We start from the raw sequence: 23,137 nt of genomic DNA, 5'->3' as shown, positions 1-23,137 counted from the left end.
CACAAAATTACTACTGCCACTGACACAAAAATGACTAATTTCAGCTAGAATCTGTAACAACTACTTAAAAAAGGTTACACTGTCCATCAAATACATACACTACATACAATTTCAAAGCCTATTTAAAGGAAACACAACTCATTAACTGACTACCCAATAAAAGATTGTGAATCACCAATTCCTACAGCAAAGCAGCTGAAGAGATTCTACTACCTCAGCACCTATTACCATGACCACATATGTCAATTCTTGGATGACTCTCAACAAAAAGGAAAAAGACACGATGTGTCTGTCACCTCTTAGAGCCTTTATGAGATGGCAGACAGCACAGACTGTCCAAATTCCTCCAAAATGTCAAATGGGAGAAACTGCATTACTACTTCTCAAAAAGTCTTGCTTCCCTTTGGATGCTCACACTTGCAAGAGCCCAGAAAAAAGAATCTGAAACCAAATTGAAGAGAAACTATGCACAGTCCCCCCCACCAAAAACATTCAGTGTCCATAAAGCAATCACAGAGAAAAATCACAGAAGAAAGACCACAATCTACAACTGACTTCAACTCTAAACCATTAAAAACCCACTGGTCACAGGTGAAGAGAACCACGACTGAAAGCTTCCAGAAAGACTTCTCAAAGGAAAACTGAAAATAAGAGGCATATTTTACTGAGGTGAACTGTAAAAGAACTTTATGAAACAATATTTGGAAAATAGCACTTCCAGAGACTCCTCAAAAGCATTAAAAAAAAAATCTTAAAGCTTCTGCATCTGAAAAATCAGAAGAAAGGAGATTCAGGTTACATTAGAGGGAAAATTTGGAAGCTGCCAGTTTTAACATTTAACTCCTATATAAAAAAATATTTAGGATATTCCCCAATGTTTTCTAAAACCAGAAAACCCCATCAAAATCACACTAACTGTTGTAAAGGTTGTATCACTGAGACTTTAACATTTTCAATGATGCCCAACCATAGTTTTCCTTTAGTGACATTTTTTCAAGAAAATAAAAGCTGTATTACAGATTTGCAACAAACATGTTAAAAGCAGAGTGCAAAACATGCACTGATTTCCCTCGATGCTTTACGTATTGAACTTTGGGTATCTCATATTTACCATACCAAATGTAACGACTTGCTTTGATGTGCCTCAAGAATGAGCTATTACTATAATTATTTTTACTAAGCATACTTCTGCTACTTCGTTAGACAGGAAGAGACGTAACAGTTTCATACCAAGAAGTTTGAACCAAAAGAAGCTGTTATACAAGCCAGTACAGTTTTGCTGCTTGTCAGCTCAGAATAGTGTGAGGCTTCCAATGACCTTCCTTGTACCACGAATCCAATTTATGGAGACAGAAATCTTGCATCTATACCTCGGCATATTGGGAGGTACATTACAGTGATATAAAAGTTTAATTTTCTCTCCTAAACCATACCTGTTTAAGCCAATAAAGAACTAACACAGCTTTTACTCACTCAAGTGTCATCAGTAGTTATAAAATGTTGTACTGTTTATGCAGAATTCATTTAGAATGCAAGGATGTGACTTACAAATGTCTTTGACTCATTCACATAAATATGCATGTATGCCATTTATAACAGTAGCCTTGATGAGAACACACAGTGTAACTGGCTGCAAGAAACGCTTAAGAGGTTTACATTAAAACAGAATATAGAACGGTGGTTAGAAATCACAGAACAGGTGACACCTTACTCTGATAACCTGGTGATAAAAACTGTAGGATATGATGTATAGGCTGTGGCATTACCACTTTACTATACAGACTGAACATCTGAATCTGTTCGGATACTGCTCAGTTTTAGCAAGACAGAATACCTAAGGCAGACCATATATAAAAATCATGATTAATCTCAAAAAAAATTGGTTTTAGGTGAACAAATCAGAAGGCAATCACAAAGACACAGACTTTATTTTGTAATCAAATGTTTTTAATACAAACTATTTAAAAGTATAATTACCTTTTGGCTTTACAGAGTAAATTGCTTCAACTATTAAATAAAGTCCTTATTGGAAGACTTACAATTTAGCAAAACACAACTCTGAAATGCAGCAATCAATGGACATAGAGAGTTCATGCGATCTGAAGAATTCCTATGATCACAGAATCACAGAATGGTTCAGGCTGAAAAGGACCTTAATATCATCCAGTTCCAACCTCCTGCTATGGGCAGGGACACCTCACACTGTGCCATGTTGCCCAAGGCTCTGTCCAACCTGGCCTTCAACACTGCCAGACTGATTTTCTGTTAAGATTATTTACAAGACTTCTAGACACCATGTTTGCCAGCTTGAAATATATTCCTACTACAGATCAGAAAACTGCACATGCTGGCTATTACACATAATGAAGTCAAAAGGCTTTCAAGAATGCAAGAAAAATTAAATTGAGAAGAACCTACAGTGGAAAAAAAGAAATAACTAAACCACTATTTTTTATTTTAATTATTAAATTTACTTTTTTTCCCCAAATATTTAAGTCAAAGAGGTTTAACTTCAGAACTTGTGGCTCTAATAGTATTTTGATTTATTAACCTGCCATGTACAGATATCTGGTCCCACATGAAGACGTATGGACACAGAAAGACATCAAAAAAACCTACAAACACAAGTTCTATTGCATGACTATGTCCGAAGTACTCACCTAACACAACTACTGTCCGTAGATTTTCTGTCTGAGCACCTAATTAAATTGGTTCATGTTTTTTAAAATCTCCATAGAGTTTAAGGTAGAGATGAAAGGCTACTGACAAAAGATGTTACCACACAGCATTTCTAGTCAATGCAGCAAGAACAATGCCTTGCTGTCTAATGATCAAAGCAAAGCATTAGATACATATAAACATCATATAGGCCTTCATTTGTTGCTAAGTCTGAATAAGACCCTGCACAACACAGCTGGCTGCTGGTGCCGGCCAGTTACTCTGTAGATACCTTCCACAAACTCTGACAATTATTCCAGAATGTTTCTATCAGCATATAATTGCATCCATCCTATACACTGACAAATAGGCTCAAACTGCTGGGGCCACTGTTCTAGCAGTAATTTAAGTACTGTTACAGAGAAGAAAAACAGAATCCATCACGCAGACAAGACAGGAAGATAATGTCCAACAGCATGCTGTAAACCAGAAATTCTGAATAGTAGCACAGATGTAAAAAGCAGAACTTGTCCACCAAGAAAGAACAAAGCAGGTAAGACTTGGCACTGATATTTAAATGAACGATACACAAATATATCACTCAGACAACAAAGTGGCCTCACCATGCAGTACTGCTTCTTTTAAATAGAGCTAATGTTTATTTCAGACCTATAGGTTACTACATTAAAAACCCACATAGAGCAGATGGAAAGGCTGCTTGCCAGCAAAAGAAAAGATTAAAAAACCTCTCAGCCTTTTAAAAACCAGTTGAACTGTTGGAAACAACTGAAAATTAAAACCGCCCACCCTCTGCACATGTATCCTTAATGGTCCTCAAAAGCATCCATCAACAACTCCTCTTCTAGAACTCCAGTCCCTAGCATACCTCAGGAATCACACTGAACACTACATTACCATTGCTCACAGTTCAAGTAAAGGGTTGAAGTGGACGTTGTTTTATCCTGGAGTCAATACAGGGTTTTTGGTTTAATTACTTTCTAGGGCTGAAGTAGTAGAGAAATATGGCTGCTGTTTTAAGATGTTGGAGTGTAAAACTGCAGTCTGTATATGGTTCAGTGTAATAAGGCTTTGTCATATCTTATATGCTGTTCAGTATGGTGGGAGCTTGTGGCCTACAAAATGATGCCAAGAGGATAAGACATGATTTCACATCAGTTGCCCTGTTTGTGTATGCCTGTGACATAACAAAGGTGAAAGGATTACATAATATTATTTAATAATAAATAAACTGGACACATGGCCTAATTTTGTTTCTTTCTGAAAAATCCAGTTCATTATTAAAATGTCAGATGCACTCTCAGCATTGGTTAGTGACACAAACTGAAAATACGTATCCTGCTGTAATTTCAGGAAGACAAAACCACATATTTTCTCAGCCTACCAAAATAAACAGTGATCCTTTGGGACAAACATGGCACTGAGTCTCCTCTGTCAGTTTTAGAAAGACATAGCTACACACGAGTTAAATAATCTCTTCCTCATTTCATAGTACTTCTTACCATAGGCAGCCACCACAACAACCAGCAATGAAAAGCTACATGCAATCATAGAACCGTAGGATTTTTTAGGTTGTGGTTGGAAAAGAGCTTTAAGATCATCAAGCCCAGCCATTAGCCCAGCACTGCCAAGTCCACCACAATTTACGCCAACACTTTTAAGTGCAAAAGGTATTAAAAAAAAAGTTACACAAATTATGCCTCACTAGGAGTTTAGAGATAGTGTACCTTATGAAAATAAAGTATTCTAACGTTTCAAAATGTCACAGTAGCAGCATTTCCAACTTAGTTTTTAATTTTTGTCTTTTTCAGGTGGGAAATTTCAAATACAATGAAAATGTAAAGCAAATAAAACCAACAGGAAATTGTTAACAGGATGATTCCTATTGAATGATCTCTATTAGCATCACAATTTCATTTTTGGAAGATACTATTAGAAAAGCGAAGCTTACCTACAGAAGCACTGTGGGATCTCTCCTTGACCATACAGTGGAAACAAAAATGGTGTGTTGCCATAGCGGCCAAGGCACTGAAGAAACTTTTTCGTTGCCTGAAGACCTTCAAGAGTGCTGCACTCAGTCTCTGAAACCATTGCAATAGAGTGAAGAATGAAGTGCTGCAAACTTGGTGTTAACTTCCGTGTGCTCAAGAACTGTGCAAATGTGCTGTTCTCGTAGTCTGAGGAAAGAGTAAATTTAGGTAAAGGGTACAATATAACATTTGTTTTTTCTCATATGCTTCAACCTAAACAAGTACATTTGTATTTAAAGTAACAAAAGCAAATGAGTTTTTCAACAAACATCTTGCTGAAAATGGATAATCCAAGTAAATGGAAGTTAAAAAACATCTACTCCCAGAAAGTGACTTTTCTCAGATGACAGAAAAATCACTCCATTATTTCAAAAAATGTGAAACCATTGTACAGGTGTCCAACAGTCTAGAAAGCAAACTCTAGATATGGCTTCAATCATTCATTATGTTAGACTTGATCTAAACCCACTTCTCAAAAAGAAAAGTGAGCAACTGCGGACAAAAGCCCATTCAAGTGCCTTGGGATGCTCTTTCCTGTAAATTACCCAAAATATCCAACCTGAATGGCACCCATTCAAGAACAGTATCCATACTGATATGGTTAGAGTGTCTGTCTGTGTGCAGAGAAGCCATTCACATGGTGTCTTAACCAACAGATGAGAAGGCACAGTATTTATTTCAAATCGATGACTTGCAACAAGTCTGGATGACACACAAAGATGACAGGGATAAGGAACCATATCCCTCTTAAAATTAATACTATTGCTGTCACATTTTGAAATTCCAAGAAACACTAGTCTTTCAGGAGATGCTTAATGCACGAGTTGCATGTCACTGATCTATCTCTGAAAAACACTCATATGCTAATAACTAAATTATCCCCTCCCAGGAAAGACTGCATTCAAGCAACAGCATACTTTCACTTTACTCAGAAATCTGCTCATAAGCTTATTTCACTCATGGATAAACCGACAGGTAACACTTCCATCGATGCTGAGACTGGTATTATTACCTATATATTCGTTTAAGATTCAACCACTGTTTTATTACAAATATATCTTATTACCCTTTCTGCAGCCATGCAGCAAGTCATAAAATGAGATGTTTTTTTTTGTTCTAGCATTCTAAAAAAACCTCAAGTTTTTCCTCACTTCAGACTTGTTACATAACTCCGAATTTTACAGGAAAAAAAAAGCTTTAAAAAAAAGAATCCTTCACTATCATGAACTCTCCCTATTAAAAGTCTGCCTTCCCACGAATGGAATGATCTCACCAAGAGCAGTTTGAAATTTCTGAAGTCTTTACATTAGACTAGTCTGACTCAAAATATTCCCAATTACCTCCCAGGCTATTTCAAAATGTAGGAACAAAATCTGTTTAACTGCCTCTGGAAGTAAAATAAATGTAATGTCATTTAGGTACATGAATGAATGGATTCATTTAAAATTGATGTGCCGTCTCCTTTCTTTACTTAATAAATTTTCTAAATACCACCTATATTCTCACTCTGAGCACCTCCATTTCTTCCAGCAGCAGCAAATCTGATATCACCTGTAATCTATAAACCACTTCAGTCTAATGAGCTTTTTCCCCCTTCATGATTTTCTCGAGTTCATCACAGACTCTCCTATTCCTAGCAGATCATTCTCTAGATTGACCAATTCTCTCTTGCATGTTTAAAATCATTTTCTCTAATGTTTGTACCTAATCTAAGGGACTTGTTCAAGTAATCAAAGCAGTACCTTAACAACTGCTCCTTTTTAACACCAGATTCTTTCAAAAATACTGCTCAGCCAAGCTACTGTCAAGCTACAAAAGCACTGATATGCTTCAGACTGAAACTCATGTCAATAGTTTAACTATTCCTCTTTTCTCAATATTTCTTTTTGACAGATATTTTTTTATTTTATGCCTTAGTTTACTTTTAGTCCACCCAGAACTGAGAACCTCACTTCATTCTTTGTACACTGAGGTACATAAACCCAAAGCACCTTTCTTCTGTTAGCCAATTTTCCTCTTTGACCTAATGCTCATTATTCCCTGCACATTATGTCTCAAATATATTCAGATTTTTTCTCATCTAAATGAGCCAAGAGTTGATAAAGGCACTTTGAACTTGTCCTCTACAACTAAAATGCATTAAATTACATTTACTTTTGAGGTTTAAAAATCCACTTCCTCAATTTCTGATTTGGTGGCAACATTCTGTGATTGACGTACTACTTCCCCCCACCCCCCCAAAAAAAAACAACCCACAACAGAAAACTCAGCTACATCACAACATCTTAAAACACCCCTGTGATGGGGGAGAAAACACCTAAAAATGATAAAAACATCTTGCAACCTTCCTGTAATATATAATTTCACTGTTAAAGACAAATGTAAATAATAAATGATGTAGGAAGTAGAAGAGAAATGCTTAAGTAGAAGAATTTAAACACTGCAGTGAAAAGGTCATGAAAAGGCCAAAGCATACTTTAAAAATGAATCCATAAAAGTAAATTGTGTGAAAACACAGGAGAGCTATCGGAATTGTGCAGAACTGAACGAACTCATAAGGAGAGAGTGTATACTGTTCAATGAAACACCACCTTGGTATTCTTCAGGGTGTTGTTCATAGTCCAAACAAAATGTCAGAAATTTCATTAGCATTCTCTTTTCCACCATAGTGAGCTGTCTGCTGTTGAAGACATCTGCTCTAGAACAAGGTACCTGGAAAAGAGTTTTTAATAATTTCAGATACTTCCCATACCCTGGATGTCGAAAGCATCAAGCAACTCTATAGTCTGGCTACCTAATGAATATTTCTATTATAGCTATTTTCTAACATATTCCTTTCCATTGTTTTCTATTATAATAAACATTACCAATTTTCCACAATCAAAATCGTAAAATATATTTTTTCAGCCTCTTCCCCTTTTTATTTCGCTTCAATTTCATTTGCATCTGACTGTAGAAGTTAATCAAGACTTTCTATTAAATAACTGTGCCAAAATCCCCTGTTGCCATTATCACACCAATGATTTCTTAGTACCAGAGAGAAAAATCAAATCTATGCTACAAAGTTTAAAACCTAAAACCTGTGAATCTTTAAGAGTTAACTGCCAAGTCAATAATAGTCTGAATATCTGACATGACGTAAAGACTTACATCAATAACTTACTGGACAGCACATCCTTATTTTAGCTATTAAAAAGAAAATAATTTATATATAAACACCTTTTCATTCCAGATATGAAATTAAAATCAGAATCTTAAGGACACATACTAGCTTATTGTTACAAAACTCTCAAGACACTGATGTCTTGACTTAAAAAAATATAAGATTAAACATATTCTGGGCTGCGTGACCTGCAGGTCAAAGAAGGTGATCCTGCCCCTCTACTCTGCTCTTGTGAGACCTCACCTGGAGTATTGTGTGCAGTTCTGGTGTCCTCAACATAAAAAGGACATGGAACTGTTGGAACAAGTCCAGAGGAGGCCACAAGGATGATCAGGGGACTGGAGCACCTCCCATATGAAGACAGGCAGAGAAAGTTGGGGCTGTTCAGCCTGGAGAAGAGAAGGCTGCGTGGAGACCTCATAGCAGCCTTCCAGTATCTGAAGGGGGCCTACAGGGATGCTGGGGAGGGACTATTCATTAGGGACTGTAGTGACAGGACAAGGGGTAACGGGTTGAAACTTAAACAGCAGAGGTTTAGATTGGATATAAGGAAGAAATTATTTACTGTTAGGGTGGTGAGGTGCTGGAATGGGTTGCCCAGGGAGGTAGTGAATGATCCATCCCTGTCAGTGTTCAAGGCCAGGTTGGATGAAGCCTTGGGTGATCTTGTTTAGTGTGAGGTGTCCCTGCCCATGGCAGGGGGGTTGGAACTAGATGATCTTAAGGTCCTTTCCAACCCTAACTGTTCTATGATTCTATGCAGTGCATTATTTTACAATACCTGTTCTACTTTTCCTTCTCGAAACGCAAGAATTCGTGTTGCATTTTTAAACTCTGCATATCTGCTAACGTTCGACTTGATCAGGAGGTCAATTAACAGACCTCGGGAGTACAGCAACTGCACAGGGAAGAAAAAAAGCTGTGAGTAAAGAGAACATGCATACAGCAAAAGAAAACAGTGATCCCAAAGGCATTCACTTGTAAGGTGCTTTCTGCAAGTATTTGCAAGTACATGTAGTAAAGTAAAATCTGACTAAAAGTATCAAAATGTAGTATGTGTAACATAATATTAAATGAACTGAAGCAACCACAGAAATGGAGAGACAAAGCAGTCCATAGGAGAGAAAGGGAGAAGGTGTCAGCCTATTGCTTTTAGTTCTATTAGTCTGGGAGTTACAGCTTTAGACAATATTTTGCATTGTCATCTTGAATAATTTCTTTGTATTGTACACTATATATCTTTGAACGCAGTATTTTACAACCTTCACTTCCCAATAAGGTGAGTGTCTGTGTAAATCATCATTAGTTGTTTCTTAAATTACCTCAAATGATAATGTCAAATTTTCTAAATGTAAATTCCTTAATACCTGAGTTAAGATTTAGTCATATTCTGCTACATTAATTTATCATCTGCCTACCTTTACTCTTTCTAGATGCTACAAATATATTAGGAAATCCTGAAGGGGCAGAAATGTAACTATTAACTGACAACATATGTCTGAACTGAAAAGCATTAGAGATTAGTTTAAAAATGCCTCAAGGCTTTTGGCCCTGAGTGTTGGAATCTGCTTAATCACACGGAAGTTTTCAAGATAAAGGTTTACTGGAATACTGAACGGACACCACAATAAAGTTTGTGTCACAGTGCCAGAGAGACAGCACTGCAAACTACTAGCCTTGCTCTGGAGACTACTCTTCAGACAGAATGCCTGGAATTCATTGCAGTTAACACCATGTAACACAATGGTGCAGAAAAAGCATTAAAGGGATACAAAATATAACTGCTTAACCATTACACAATGACTGGTTTTTTTTATGACGTCATTCCAATCACACATGAAAGGTATCTGGAACACAGAGCCAAAGTTTGAAATCATGCATTTTGTAGTGTCTCCACAAAGAATTGACTACATTACTGAAGGAAGGTTTTCTTCCAGTTTCTAGAGGCTTGAAAGACTTTTCCAGGCAGAATATGAAAAATTAAGCATTCAACCCTGAGCAAACTTCCCTGTACTGCAGAACACACACTTAAAGCACAGAAATTAAGAAAAATTTCCATTTAACTTGAATTTCCAGAGCCATATCCTTTTACATAGGTAGATTTTAAAGTTTAAACAGCATGATAATTATGTCAGACTAATAGCTTTTCCTCTAAGTAAAACACACACTAGTAGGAATTCAACATAACTAATTTTAGTCAGTTTGTATGTTATGGATTATATCTAATTATTATTTCTTTTCCTTTCCAAGAAAATTTATTACAATCCAGTGCTTTAGTTTCAGTATAAAGATAATGAGAAATTCACAGGGAAATCTAAAAGCCAGGAAGCTCTCCAACAGGAAAACTATTTTTCATTTTGAAAACATTAAAGATCTGCAGGAAGATGGATTTTCGTTGTTTAAAAATACAAGTTTTTTAACTGTACTGTTTAAAAAGAGCAATTTTGTGGGTATTACTCAAGTGCTAAATTTCAGGAAATTTAGTTTTATGAATGTATTTCTAAGCTATGTTTTATGGTCTCTGGTTATAAACAAACACTTAAGAGCACATGTGAAATAGCTCATGTTTGTTTTAAGGGTACTAACTCTTGCTTACTTCTCACAAGCATCTTTTTTGCCTCAAGGGAAGTGGGGTAATCCCTCCTCGATATTAATTCTTTTTTTAATTCCAGACTTTTAAGCAAAGTAAATGTACTTACATGAAATGCACAATTCAATTCCTACCTTGGAAACTAAATCAATGTTAAACCTTCTGCCTTCTCTAACAATTTGGGCATATGTGATTTTCTTTGGTCCTTGGGCAGAACTTTCTGAGGGTGCAGATCCAGTTTCAGGAGCAGACTCGCCTACAGCCGTACTTTGAGAACTTTCATTCTCAGTGGTTATTTCTGGATCACTCCCTTCTACTGTGCCTGCTGGCTCTGTGCCTGCCGCCTTTTCTGGTTCCTGGCTCTCCACCTCTGCTAAGGTGTTCTCCATTGGTGTGCACTCCTTTTCTGATTCCTGAGCAACCCCATCAACATCAGAGGCTCCAAAGGCAGGCAGCTTCAGCAATGCACCGGCTTCTTCGACATTTTCAGCTGAATCCTGACTGATTAAAAACACAGGGTGAAGAAGAGGAGGAAAAAACGTCTTTTAAAGAGTCTTAAAAACTGGTTTAAAGTTTTGAGTCAGTGCCAGAATGGAAACCTCAAGCATTACTATGAAAAACATTAGAATTTCTTTATCCTGGCCAAATCATAGGTACCACCCACCAAAGAATACTGGGTCTTTGACTGAAAAGCTGTAATTCAGGATGAGTATTTTACTGAGAAAAAAAAAATAGAAAAATAATTGGAGTTCTTATTTTACATGGCCTCAAAAGATGGAATGAGCTTAAAATCAAAACTCTCATGGTGAAACACAATACCTAACACACTTACATAAACAAAAGAAATACAGTATTTAAAAAAAGAAACAGTAAAGCAATTTGATTATTTTTTTTCCAGAGGATTAAAAATGCCCTTTGAAATTTAAATGTGTAAATGCATTAAAGTCATTAAGCTCAAACATTTTAAAACCAAACTCACTGAAGAAAACAGAAGTGCTTTATACGACCGGGACTACTTTGCATCTATTACCATCGCAAGTCCATAAAAGCAGCAGGCAATTTTGCCCTGAAGTTTAAGTAAAACTTTCAGATTACTTTTTGACTCTGCCCTCGCATTCTGATTAGTTGTTCACATAACAGCCATACAGAATAAAGTTTCCTCATGTAGCAATGAGGAAACTCATTTTTATTTATATGTTATTCTCATGCCACTGTTACAAATTGGTGTATAGCAGATGAAGGCAGCCAGTCAAAACGAAAGACATTACCACACAAAATTTGCTCTGTATAGTCCTATATATATATATATATATATATATTGCCTTTTCACAACCCAATTCTTTAAAATTCCCCTTATGAAGCAGACCTCCAATTGTAACCTCACCTACTCTTTTTATCTTGAACTTCAATGACATCTAGCTTAGAAGCTAGTATTTTTGAACTTGGAATTTTAGTTTATACTACCAGCTGAGATGAATCAAATCAGTGTCATTGTAAGTGAAAGGAGCTCAGCAATAATTTCGCTCTGTCTTTTTATCTTTATACCACAAGCCATTAATGCACTGAATAAGCAATTTAATCTTGGCTGAAAATTAACGAAGTATGATTTTAAAGGTGACCTGCAAGCATATAGTACAAAATTTCAGTAACTACCTGGATGGTTAAAATTCACTGAACAGCAAAAAATTATTCAGTATACATATAAAAACACTCCCTCACATCTGTAGCCTCAAAGGCGGACGCAAGGAGCAGGAGCTCTTTTAAAAGATGGGAAAAACCCCTCTATCCTTTCAAAGTTATTCCTCACTTATGCTCTTATGCAGCTCACATGGCTCATGAAAGTAAGAGTTTGGACTAGTGCACAGCCACCAAGAAGCACTTATTCATGAATGGGTTACACATTGCCCTGGGAAGTACAGGAACTGCTATAGGGAAAGCACTAATGAAAGAAGTCTGTTTCTGTACATTAATTATGTCTTTCAGCTTCGTATTGCAAACATTAAATACCTATAAAATATCAAAGAGAGATAAGTACTTTCTCAAATGCTTTTAAGAAAGAGTAAACTCTACTAAAAACACAAATGAAATTAAGTTACATTTTGGAGTTCTTTCTGGATTTTGAGGGGGGTTTTTAGGAATTCAGAACATAAGTGTTTGTGAAAACTGCAAAAGCTGTTGCCATGAATGCGATAACTAAGAAAGAAGCTGTTACTTAACCCATCCTTAAGCTTTTTAAAACACAAGAAGTCAGAGGCACGCTTTCTTTTTCTCTTTTCCCAAGCTCAATGTACAGTTCAACCTCAGTTTAAACATACTTGATTATTACTTTTTAAATCAAAACAAAATTTGGGTTCACAACACATTTCATTTTTTCCTCTATCACTCTGAAAAGCAGTGTAACAAAAACGTTCCATTTACATATTTTAAATTCCTATTCAATTCCCACTAATGAATACGTAAATCTGCATGATTTGCAGCTCTACACATTTCATAATGAAAGCCAAAAACTGTATATAATCTAAATTCATAACATCCTTCCTAAAGGAACAAATATCCCTGAATAATGTAAGAACTGTCTATAAAAATGACTCAAATTGAACTTCTGTAGAGACAATTCTTCTCCTAATTTTGAAAAAAATAATACATCTGCAGACAAATTGTTGTGTAAATTCAGAATATTATCTTCCACCATTCATCAATTAATGGTACTAACAAAGGAATATCTTAAAATGAATGTGTCTTATTAATGCCTTGTAACAGCAACCCCTTCAGATAGGTCAAATGAAAAATTGCCAACCAGCTGGTTAATTTATTCAGCACAGGTGTTCACTATTTATTTTTCAGCCATTTGCCTTTTTTCAATACAGCTTGTTGTAGACACAGTATTCTTTTCCTTTGATGGATGCACTTTGTTCTAAGGCCATTCATTTCAGATTTGCACTGTGTATATTATACTGCTACCCAGCTGTTTATTCTTTCAAAATAAATGTTTAATGGTTACTTCATAGGAGTTATAAAAATTAAGCAAAACCAACAGAATCTAGCCAGAACGTGTAAATTGTCAGAACTACAATAACTGACTCTCTCAGAAAGTTTGAAGTTATTGTGGAAAACTTTTTCTTTGCTAGATTTATGAATATTACCATTCTTCTTGTGGGGTTTTGTATGTGGGGTTTTGTGTTTGTATGGGGTTTTTTAAAATAATCAAGAAAGCATCATAACACTAGGCTGAGTTAAAAGCTTTAAAGTAGAACCTTCTATTTTGTCCTGACTCAGGTATAATGCCTACTTTTACAAAGCATGAAATCTTACTGCTAGGGGACTCTTTGAGCCAGCCATTAGTTAGTATCACATCTTCTTACGAAAATCATATGCAAAGTTAAGAGACTATGAAACAACCTGATTTAATACTCGTTCTGAGCAATATTTATTATGGCAACATCATTACAAGCACAACATTCAAGTGAATGCTGCTTTAAAATAACTAACATTTTATCTGCAATACAAGCAAGCAGCCATTACTGTGGAATACAGAACTTCAGAATATTCTGAGTCTGTGACCTTCAGATTGTATTATCATAATTCAGACCACTTTTTTCCCCCCCTACCTATAATGTTTACACAAAGACATATGCGTTTCTATGTGAATATCTGTCAACATTTCATTTAGCTACCTAAGTTAGTATTGAAGGTATTCAACTTCAATAACTGTCCCAAAGAACCTTTCAGGAATTCAGAACAGTGCTCGGTTCAGTTCAAAAATCCAAGAAATAAAAATGATAAACATAAATAAATAGCTCCATTTTCAACTGAGGTCCATACAGTTACCATTCCTCATCACCATGCTTGCGCACTGTTCAGCATTATTGCTACACAAGGTTACTTTTAGGTGTTCTTTGATTTTCGAGATGACATTGTGAAAAGCTTACATTCTGCATGACATGTATCTATCTATGTATAACAAAGTAACACACTTCTGTTTAAAAATCCAAACAAAAAATGAAATTTGCATTCTTAACTTCTGCTAATGCAGACATACCTCTACAAATACCTAACAGAAAGATATTCACCACCTAAGATGGTAGATTACTCTTCATGTGCTTATGCAACAGTTAATCACAGAAGTAAAAGTGTATTCTAAGAAGGTATTTTTTGCATGTTGTATGTAAAGTAAGAGCTAAGTTACCTTACTTCAAAAACAGAAAGAAGGTGACAGCCCCAAAAGGCTATTATTACATTGCCAGGAGCCTTTGACCATGCAATTCCTTCTAAAGCATCATGGGTAAGCACTGTTTAATGAGTAAGGTAAATCCACTGAATAAAAAAATAGAAAAGGGCAAATACTACTTTATCATTTTAGCACAATTAAATATTCTATAGTTACAATACTATAATCTATTTATGTTCCTGTTCTTGTGTACTTAGTGCATTTTACCTGTACTTACACTGGGTTTTTTTTAGTATGAAAAAAAGAGTCTAAAGCCTAATTAAGAATGGAGAAATTAACAACCTTCTGCTAGTAATACCTACAAACACAACACTTCTGTTTTCTACTCAGAAGTAAATTAACAGCTCACAAAGTTAGCCAACAGATTACACTGAATCCAGACAAGGTAATTTAAAATGTATCAGCTTCACTGAAGTCATTTCAACAAAAGCACAAGGACATTAGGAACATTTTAGAGGTCATGGTTACTTTCTGAGACAACATGCAATACGGTAGCGTGGTGAAATGCTTGAAGCCAAAAGTACAATATAGTTATTTAGCTCCAGGCATATAAATTATTTGTATATTCCTGCGTTTATACTTACTCGCCAAAGCAGAAATCTTCTACATGTTGGATAGTTTTATCCTTCTTGCTAAGAGAAATAACTTCTTCATTCTCAAGGATCAGTTTACTCCAATCTTCGCATTCATCACTGATACCAGTATTTTGCTTACAAAGAACAAATAGAAAATTACAATTTGTACTGTACCAGCTGCTCTTGAAATATAAATCTCTGTGGTCCAAATAATTTGTACCATCATATATATATATATATATATATATAAATCATTTTAACTGTCTTAATGGTTTTTTTCCATTGATATTCTAACAGTTAGAGCTGGTTACTTTATTACAGCATGCCAACATTTGCACATTGCTAGTGTTAGTAATCTGAGAATGCAGTGCTAAATGAAATACAAGTGTTAGTACAGTTGAACGTAATTTTGAATACAATCTACTAAAAACCAGTTTTGCCACAGCCAGGTTTGTTCCAAACTTTGTGACAAAACTCTTTGAATGGAGACCACATGAGAAAATATACAGTGATCTGGGTATCATATTAATCTGCCTACACAGGAATCTCTACATCATGTAACAGCACCCTGAGAATATTAAGTTCTGACATTGAGCAATTCCACTGATCATGCCAGAAGGTAGCAGCACTATGTAATAAATAGGCATGAGACTGAACTGAAGAAGTTCCATCTTCTATGGACCAACAGGCTCGGAACACTTCAGCAAATAATATGAACATCCATCTGCTAATATAGTTCAAGTGCTCAATCTCTTAAATAAATACCCTCTTCAGAAGATTTCTAGTGTACCATCATGAATCAAATAAACTTTGTCCATTGAAAAATACACTATCAACATTCACCTTTTTGTCCTGGTTACAGGACATTTCAATGGAAGGATCCGGTAACTACCCTTCTCCCAATTAAGGACAATCAGCTGAAAGCACAGAAGACAAGACAAAAGGGACAGAAATATCATAGTGGAAAATAATCAAACAGGAGAAGACCAGAAGGTGTTGGGAAAGGATCAAAACAATAGTGTAGCTGGTTCTACATAAATTCAAGAATCTAAACACTAGAATGTTTGGCCTCACATAGTAAGATTAATAAATCAGGCATATCAAGAGTCCTAGAATGCCAGGCCAGGTGGTTAAGCCTTAACTAGTAAAGTTGGAATGGAGAAACCTCTTTGATCTGTCAAATTATCAAAGCGAAAAAGCACTGTGGCAATTTGTCTTGTAATAAATTATGCAAACAAACTTTAACCTTAAGGAATGTTAAAAGAAGTAATTTAAGAATCTTTTACCTGATTTTCTTTAATCCAGGACAATAATCCTGAAAAACTAAAGCTGGCCCAGTTTCCACCATAGTAATTTTTCCTGTAAATAAAAAAACAACAAACCAACAGTGAGACTGGATGGGCAGATAAAACATAGCCTTTTCAGGTTTCAAGAAAAAACAACAGTTTGAGATGTTCACAATGTTTTCCATGACAGATGTTAGAGATGCAGAATACAAAAATTGGTGTAATATTTCAGAACTCTCAATGAGATGCAAAATTTCCATTTTAACTCTTTTGGATGCATCTCTGATCAAACAGACTCAAGTCTAAAATCAAAGTATTTCGAGGGCAAAATGAGTAACTCTAAGAAAGCACATGGGATGTAATAAGAGGAAAATACAGATGATACTGCTTCTTGGCCAAGAATGACCGTACACCTCTAACACCAATACGTACATCACTATAGATACCTTCACTTACTGCGCAGCCCAGCCAACAAGCCTACAAGTTTCAATGGAGTTCTCAGAAAACCCACTTCAGGTTTTTGGCATCAGGTTCTGGCAGGACCTCAGTTTTGTCACATGAGCACAGTTATGCTGCTTCTGACTGAACCCGATGTAGCAGTTAACGTAATTGCATTACATGCCACTTTTGAACTAACAGTGCTTCATGAGGGTGATACGCAGAGGGGGTTAAGAGAACAAACTGGGTCCAGACAGTAGAAACCACATCTCTCAGCCATTATGTCAAAGGAAAGTTCACTCTATTGCTTATCTGTTGCTTACAGAACAGATTAGACTTACTGGGGACTGTTACGATGCTCTTGCAAAATTCTTACTGAACTGCATATACTGTAGGTGGAGCCAAAGGAACTGATTTGTACAAAATGATCCTACCTCCCCAAGTGCTTTTCAGTTTATATTTACCACCTTATTGCTTGAAAAATATTAGTTTCCTTCTTTTAAATCACTGAAAATTAATTGTTCTTCTGTTAATCAAAGACTCTGCTCTCCCTTTAAAGAATTTCTATGTGTATTTCTCTCAGCATCATTTGGATTAGCGTCCTTCATCATGCATATCACAGCTTAAATATTTAACAGCTCTGATAGGAAAAATCTAGAGCAATAAAATAAAATAAATCACCAGTTTTCACAAAATAAATAAAAAAGTCACTCGAGGATTTAGCCCTGTTTTCTGACACTGCATGTTGGCACCTCAGATGCGTGAAATATAATGAAAATACTCTCTTGGATGGATATCTAGTGTTAGTGCATACACTAAAATACCCCAAACCTGCCAACATTTAGGAAGATGGGTTTTGCACTTTACAGGTTAATGCAGAGACTGTTAAATAACTTCAAATCTTATTATAGCCTCCTCCTCTTTTAAACTGTAGAGGTGAGTGTTATAACAGTGAAAAATTAAATTCAGGTTAGAGTCTACCATTTGAGATGGGATGGTTTTGACAAGGGTTATCTGCACTGACAAAGACTTCATCAAGAGTGTCAGCCCCTTTGCAGAACCAGAGGGTGATGCTCCATGCCATGCTGCTTACTTAGCATATGAAGGACAGATGTCTGCTAAACAATGCCTAATCACTCCTGACTAGAAACTGACCTCAAAAAGTCTTTCAGCTACTGCAAGGCAATAGTGAAGAACATAAATAGGACATCTGCAAAGACAACAAAATCCAGTGTTCGTTTAATAAGGCCACCTTCTACAACAGAATGAGGTGTTTTTAAGGCTACCAACTGGGAAGACTGGTTCTATACTTTATGAGAATGCTCACAGTCTGCCCTGCAACTTGGTCACTTTAAGCAGAAGAGCTCTATCTGCAGATCCATTACCAACCAAAAACTCCAATCACCTTCAGAGTTCATACTTACCTCACTATTACCAACGACATGGGTGAGGCTTTGTAAGAACTGCACTTTGGTATCACACAGAATACAAAGCAATGATGATAAAACATATTCAACAACTGATCGCCAAATTTCATTCTGTAAAACAGTAACTGATAGTTGCACACAATGATAATCAGCTTTGTTTTAGCTGTCACTGGTGCAGGCTAATTTCTGCTGCTTAAGATATGACTGACTAAAAAGTTCAACATCCATATATTATCTGCCACTTCTGGGATTTCCAAAAAACACAAGCCATGAAGATTTATTTTTAAGGGAATCTGCTGCTTTAGTTGCAAGTTTCCTTGAATATGGAATACAATCTGGCTGTCAGAGAAAGCAAGGCTATTGATCACAGAAATTGCAGAAAACACCTGCCTAAAATTAGGACTGGGTTTCTTGAATCTATACCAGTATAAATTCATGCATATTTAGAGTACCTCAAATTAAAACTTTCGGTAAGAGAAATGAATGTCATGTTCACAGAGTTACAAAAGTTGATTTGTGAGCTGTCAGACACGTCTGATGTAAACTTTCCTCTGTTCATCAGGTGGATTTTCCTTTGAAAGTGCTTTTCTTTTTAACCACCATTGAGGTGAATCAATCTTTTCAACAAAGCGCTGCTCCATCCATTTTGAGAAGACAGTATGGCCTTTCTCAAATGGAAAATGAATCACAGCTGTCCTTCCTCTCTGGCATCTGAGTACCTCTTCCAAGCTATGCCATACCACCTCAAATATTAATTTTCTCTTGAAGCATGAAATTCCAGATTTTTTTCCCCCAGGAATTTTAATGAGTTTACCCTGCATTACATGATGAATCAAGATGGCTTAATTTTCTCATCTGAAAACCCTGCAGAAGGAAGGTAGAGCAGACCTAATTACTGACATAATGAGCAAAGTTTTTTGGTAAATATCTTGAAGAGGAATTCTGAAAGGGCTGACTAATGATTTTACAATTAGGAGCCCTTTGTAACCAAGTATTTTTGTTGTAATTGCCCTGAAGATGAACCGAGGAATTCCTTAAAGTAATGGTCAAGATCAAAGCCTAATTAAAGCTACAATACTGTCCCCAAAATTTCAGGGGCTAAGCTCCTCTTGTCTCTTGTTATATTAGCAAACTACAAAGATAGATATTTTCTCCCTTTTCTAGGGCTGCAATTCAATTATCCTGCAAGTAAAGATATGAAACATTTCTGAAGGTGTAACAGCAAAGGCTGAAATTAATTTTTCTGCCAAGTTGGAGCATGGATGTTTTCTTTTTCTCTCATACGTTACTTCTTAGATTACATCTGCTCAAAACTTCTCCTGTATGTCGTGGTTTAAACCACGACACTGTATTACCTGGATTTTCACATTAATTAAAATAGTGCTGGTTTTACTTCACACTTACCAAATCTCCACTCTGTACTTCAAAGCAGTAGAACTGCTGACGTAATTTTTGCAAAGATTTGGAAATGTAGCTCAAGTATGGTTTTACCTCAGCTGATTTCTCTCTTTTCCCCCATTACTTTGTGATTTTTAACTTAGTTACTAACACCACTTTTCTTCAAATACCTTGAAAGAATTAACAAATCCCAGTCCTGAACACTGAAACTGCAAATTGTTTCCTAATGATTAATATTCTTGGAATCAAAACCAAGGGAATATCTAACACATCCTTCTGAAGACAGACTGCAAATTAAGAAATTAAACAGTTTTGAAAGCATGAGATACACAAGTAAAATGTAAGTAAGAAGAGAAAAAGGGTTTCACAGCCTATGCTTGTTAAGATTGCCCTTCTCGGTGCCATGTCATAACAGCCATGGTGTAGCAGTCAAAGCCAGTGATGTCTGAAGAAAAGCTGCTGATGCCTCACGATTGCTCCCACGAGCTGCCTGTATGTGTCTGTCGTGCATTTGATCTTTCAGAAAGAAGTCTCAAACCATCAGAGTAGCTGTCTTTTGCAAAGGAAGTTACTGCCACATCGATTTTAAGGATCTGAACACAAAATGACTTATGTTTCAAACCAATAGTTTCATGTGCTACCTATTGAGCACACGGTCAAATGTATTAAAAACTGCCATTCTGGCACAGTAATTGTGTTCAGGAGCACGAGAAGTGGACTATACTTCCCTGCCTTCCAAGAGGAAGGGTTTAACCCAAACAGCTTTTGAGATCTTTCAGTTCAACGTAAGGGTAATGGTGGCAGTCACTTATGTTACGTTATGTCCTGGGATACGAACATAACTAAAGCAAATTAACATGGACTGGTTGAAACCACGCTCTACTCTCCAATACATTTGCTATGAGAACATACCCAAAAAACCCCCCAGAAATAAAACTAACTTCTCTCAGAAAAGGTCAAAAGGTACCTTTTTTGCCTAGATTCCCTTACTGAAGGTTAAGGAATTCCTTTATTTATTTGCAAAGAAATTGACTTGCTTTGAGGAACAACCTTTTTGCTCTCTAGTTGAGGTACTTCCACAGCTACCTCACTTTACAGAAGTCAAAGATTAAAATGAAGGCTGTATGAAGACACAGGTTGTATTACATTATATATTTTACAAGTTCTGACAAAAGTGAGAGATTGTCTAGCAAGAAGTGGAACTACACAAGCAGGTACCTTGGAGGGGGAAGGTACAAGGAGAGTGTCCATCATGCTTCTGGATGCTCAGATAAAACAGGATTGTGGACACAAGGAACATTCAAGTACTCTACAGGCAAAGAAAGGTCAAAAAAGTAAGAAAGCTAACCAGTGTCAAAAAGCAAGACATGAGAAGCAGGCAGAACAAACTGGGCACAGAAGTGGAGTTAAAATCCTGAATCTTGCCACTCCTTTGCCTTTGAATTAAACTTTATACTGAAAGATTATTAAGTCAATGAGGAAGGATGTAAACAGTAAAACTGTAGTTTACAACTGCTACCAGATGCTGAAAATAAAAATGTAGCTAAACATACCTCGCTTCCAATTGCCTTATCCTCAGTAACCAAACTAGTACATAGCTAAAAAGATATGTAATTACAAGAGTCAAATAAGCAAAGGACCAGAAGCAGAAAACATAGCAAGTCATCAGGAGAAAGTCCTATGCATAGGAACACTCAGAATGGGAAGTATATTCACTTCAAGTAATCAACTTTTAGTCTTGATCTACCTTTCTTCAGCAACTTCAAGTTTAACCTAAGTGCCAATCTTCACATTTTTAAATTGCAAATTACTTTTCTAAATCACTTAAAAAATATCCTTGAAATTTCACATGTCAACAGCTCATTAATATCTACAGTAAATGTAGCTCTGAAAAGAACCACAGATTTTACGTTTATTGAGACAGATAGCTGGCACAGAGAAATAGAGCTCCTTCAATTACTATTTGGCAGAAGCTAACTTTAGTTTAAAATCAGTCTACAGGAATTTATGGCAACACTGCAGTGAAGTGACTATTTTGAATAAGATTAGCTACTGGTGATGGCGATGCTTGGACAGTGTTTATAAATCAACCTTAGAACTTAGTATTTTATAATAGGCCACTTCAAAACTATCTTCCATAATCACCTATGCAGTATATTATGATAAATGCAAACATGGCTGAAGATTAAAAGTAATAAAATGATGCACACAAGGTAACAAGTGCAAGCAAACTATAAACAAAGACTTTATCCATATACTTTTTCTATACTGTGTGCCTAACTTAACTCAGACCTTTGTAGAGAACAAAAGATGAATCAAAGTAGCACACCTAATACAAACAAGTATTTCTGTAACCCCAAATCTTATTTTATTATACTCTGAAAAAAATTTAAACTTGTGATCCTTCAAGAAGGGAAAAACATATATTGTTAAAAAGTGATATTCTGAATAGATGCTGAGGAATTTTCACTTGTATTGCTGCCTCGGTAAAATGAAACTTGAAAATTCATCCAGAAATGAGTAAATTAATCCGGACATATAGTAGATAAAATTAAGATGTTTAAATTCAGATGAATCTGCAGCAAGCTTTCCAAGACTTAACTTTTCACTTAAAATTCAAATGGTATCAGGGTGAGGGCTTTCTGATGGTTTTGGTAGCCCTTTTTGCAAGGGTACTAACTTAAACATGAAAGGCAGATTGCTTAAATGCCTTAAATTCCCTATTTATGGGGAAGGGGTTGTGCAGTATAAATATTTCTCTTTATTTTTCCCCCAAGATACAGATTTTAGACCATGATTCAATGACCACATGCATCAATTAAAACAGCAACTATTAATATAAGTGAAGGACACCTTGGTTAAAAACACCTTCCCCTGACCTTAGCATGCACTAGAGTTGGAAAATAACTTCACAGGAGAAGAAGAAAGGAATTTAAAGAAGAAGCCTTAATTTTCATCATTAAAAACAAAAGCATGTGTGAATGTAAATGAGCATATTTAAGTGAAAACAGTAATAAACAAAATCTGTATTCCGCAGTTCTAATTGCCTCCTCCTGTGAGATTTCTGAAAGGCTCTTCATCGTAGCTAAAAACAGGCATGGACAGAAGAAGTGTTGTGGTTTAACCCCAGCCAACAACTAAACACCAGACAGCCACTTACTCATTAGCCCATGTAGGCTGAAATAAAGATACATTAATAGGTAAAGTAAAAGCTGTGCAAAACCAAACAAGGAATTCATTCACCACTTCCTATCTCAGGCAGATGTTGCCACCCCCAGGACAGCAAGGCTCCATCACACATTATGGTTACCTGGGAACACAAACGC

General features: G+C 36.1%; 1 protein-coding gene across 1 annotated transcript in view; it reads right to left on the bottom strand.

The window, feature by feature from the left end:
• CHM (CHM Rab escort protein) overlaps nucleotides 1-23,137 on the bottom strand; it is a 66,584-nt gene that overhangs the window by 30,811 nt on the left and 12,636 nt on the right. Inside the window, exons 3-8 of the mRNA XM_031048298.2 lie at nucleotides 16,549-16,621; nucleotides 15,272-15,396; nucleotides 10,594-10,960; nucleotides 8,651-8,767; nucleotides 7,298-7,418; nucleotides 4,628-4,853 (exon numbers count right to left, since the gene is read on the bottom strand). Of these exons, the coding sequence (XP_030904158.2) occupies nucleotides 4,628-4,853; nucleotides 7,298-7,418; nucleotides 8,651-8,767; nucleotides 10,594-10,960; nucleotides 15,272-15,396; nucleotides 16,549-16,621 (1,029 nt within the window). The remainder of the gene's footprint in view (nucleotides 1-4,627; nucleotides 4,854-7,297; nucleotides 7,419-8,650; nucleotides 8,768-10,593; nucleotides 10,961-15,271; nucleotides 15,397-16,548; nucleotides 16,622-23,137) is intronic.

This window comes from Melopsittacus undulatus, chromosome 6 (assembly GCF_012275295.1).
Source record: "Melopsittacus undulatus isolate bMelUnd1 chromosome 6, bMelUnd1.mat.Z, whole genome shotgun sequence".
Lineage (NCBI taxonomy): Eukaryota > Metazoa > Chordata > Aves > Psittaciformes > Psittaculidae > Melopsittacus > Melopsittacus undulatus.
This window is presented reverse-complemented; position numbering and strand designations above follow the sequence as displayed.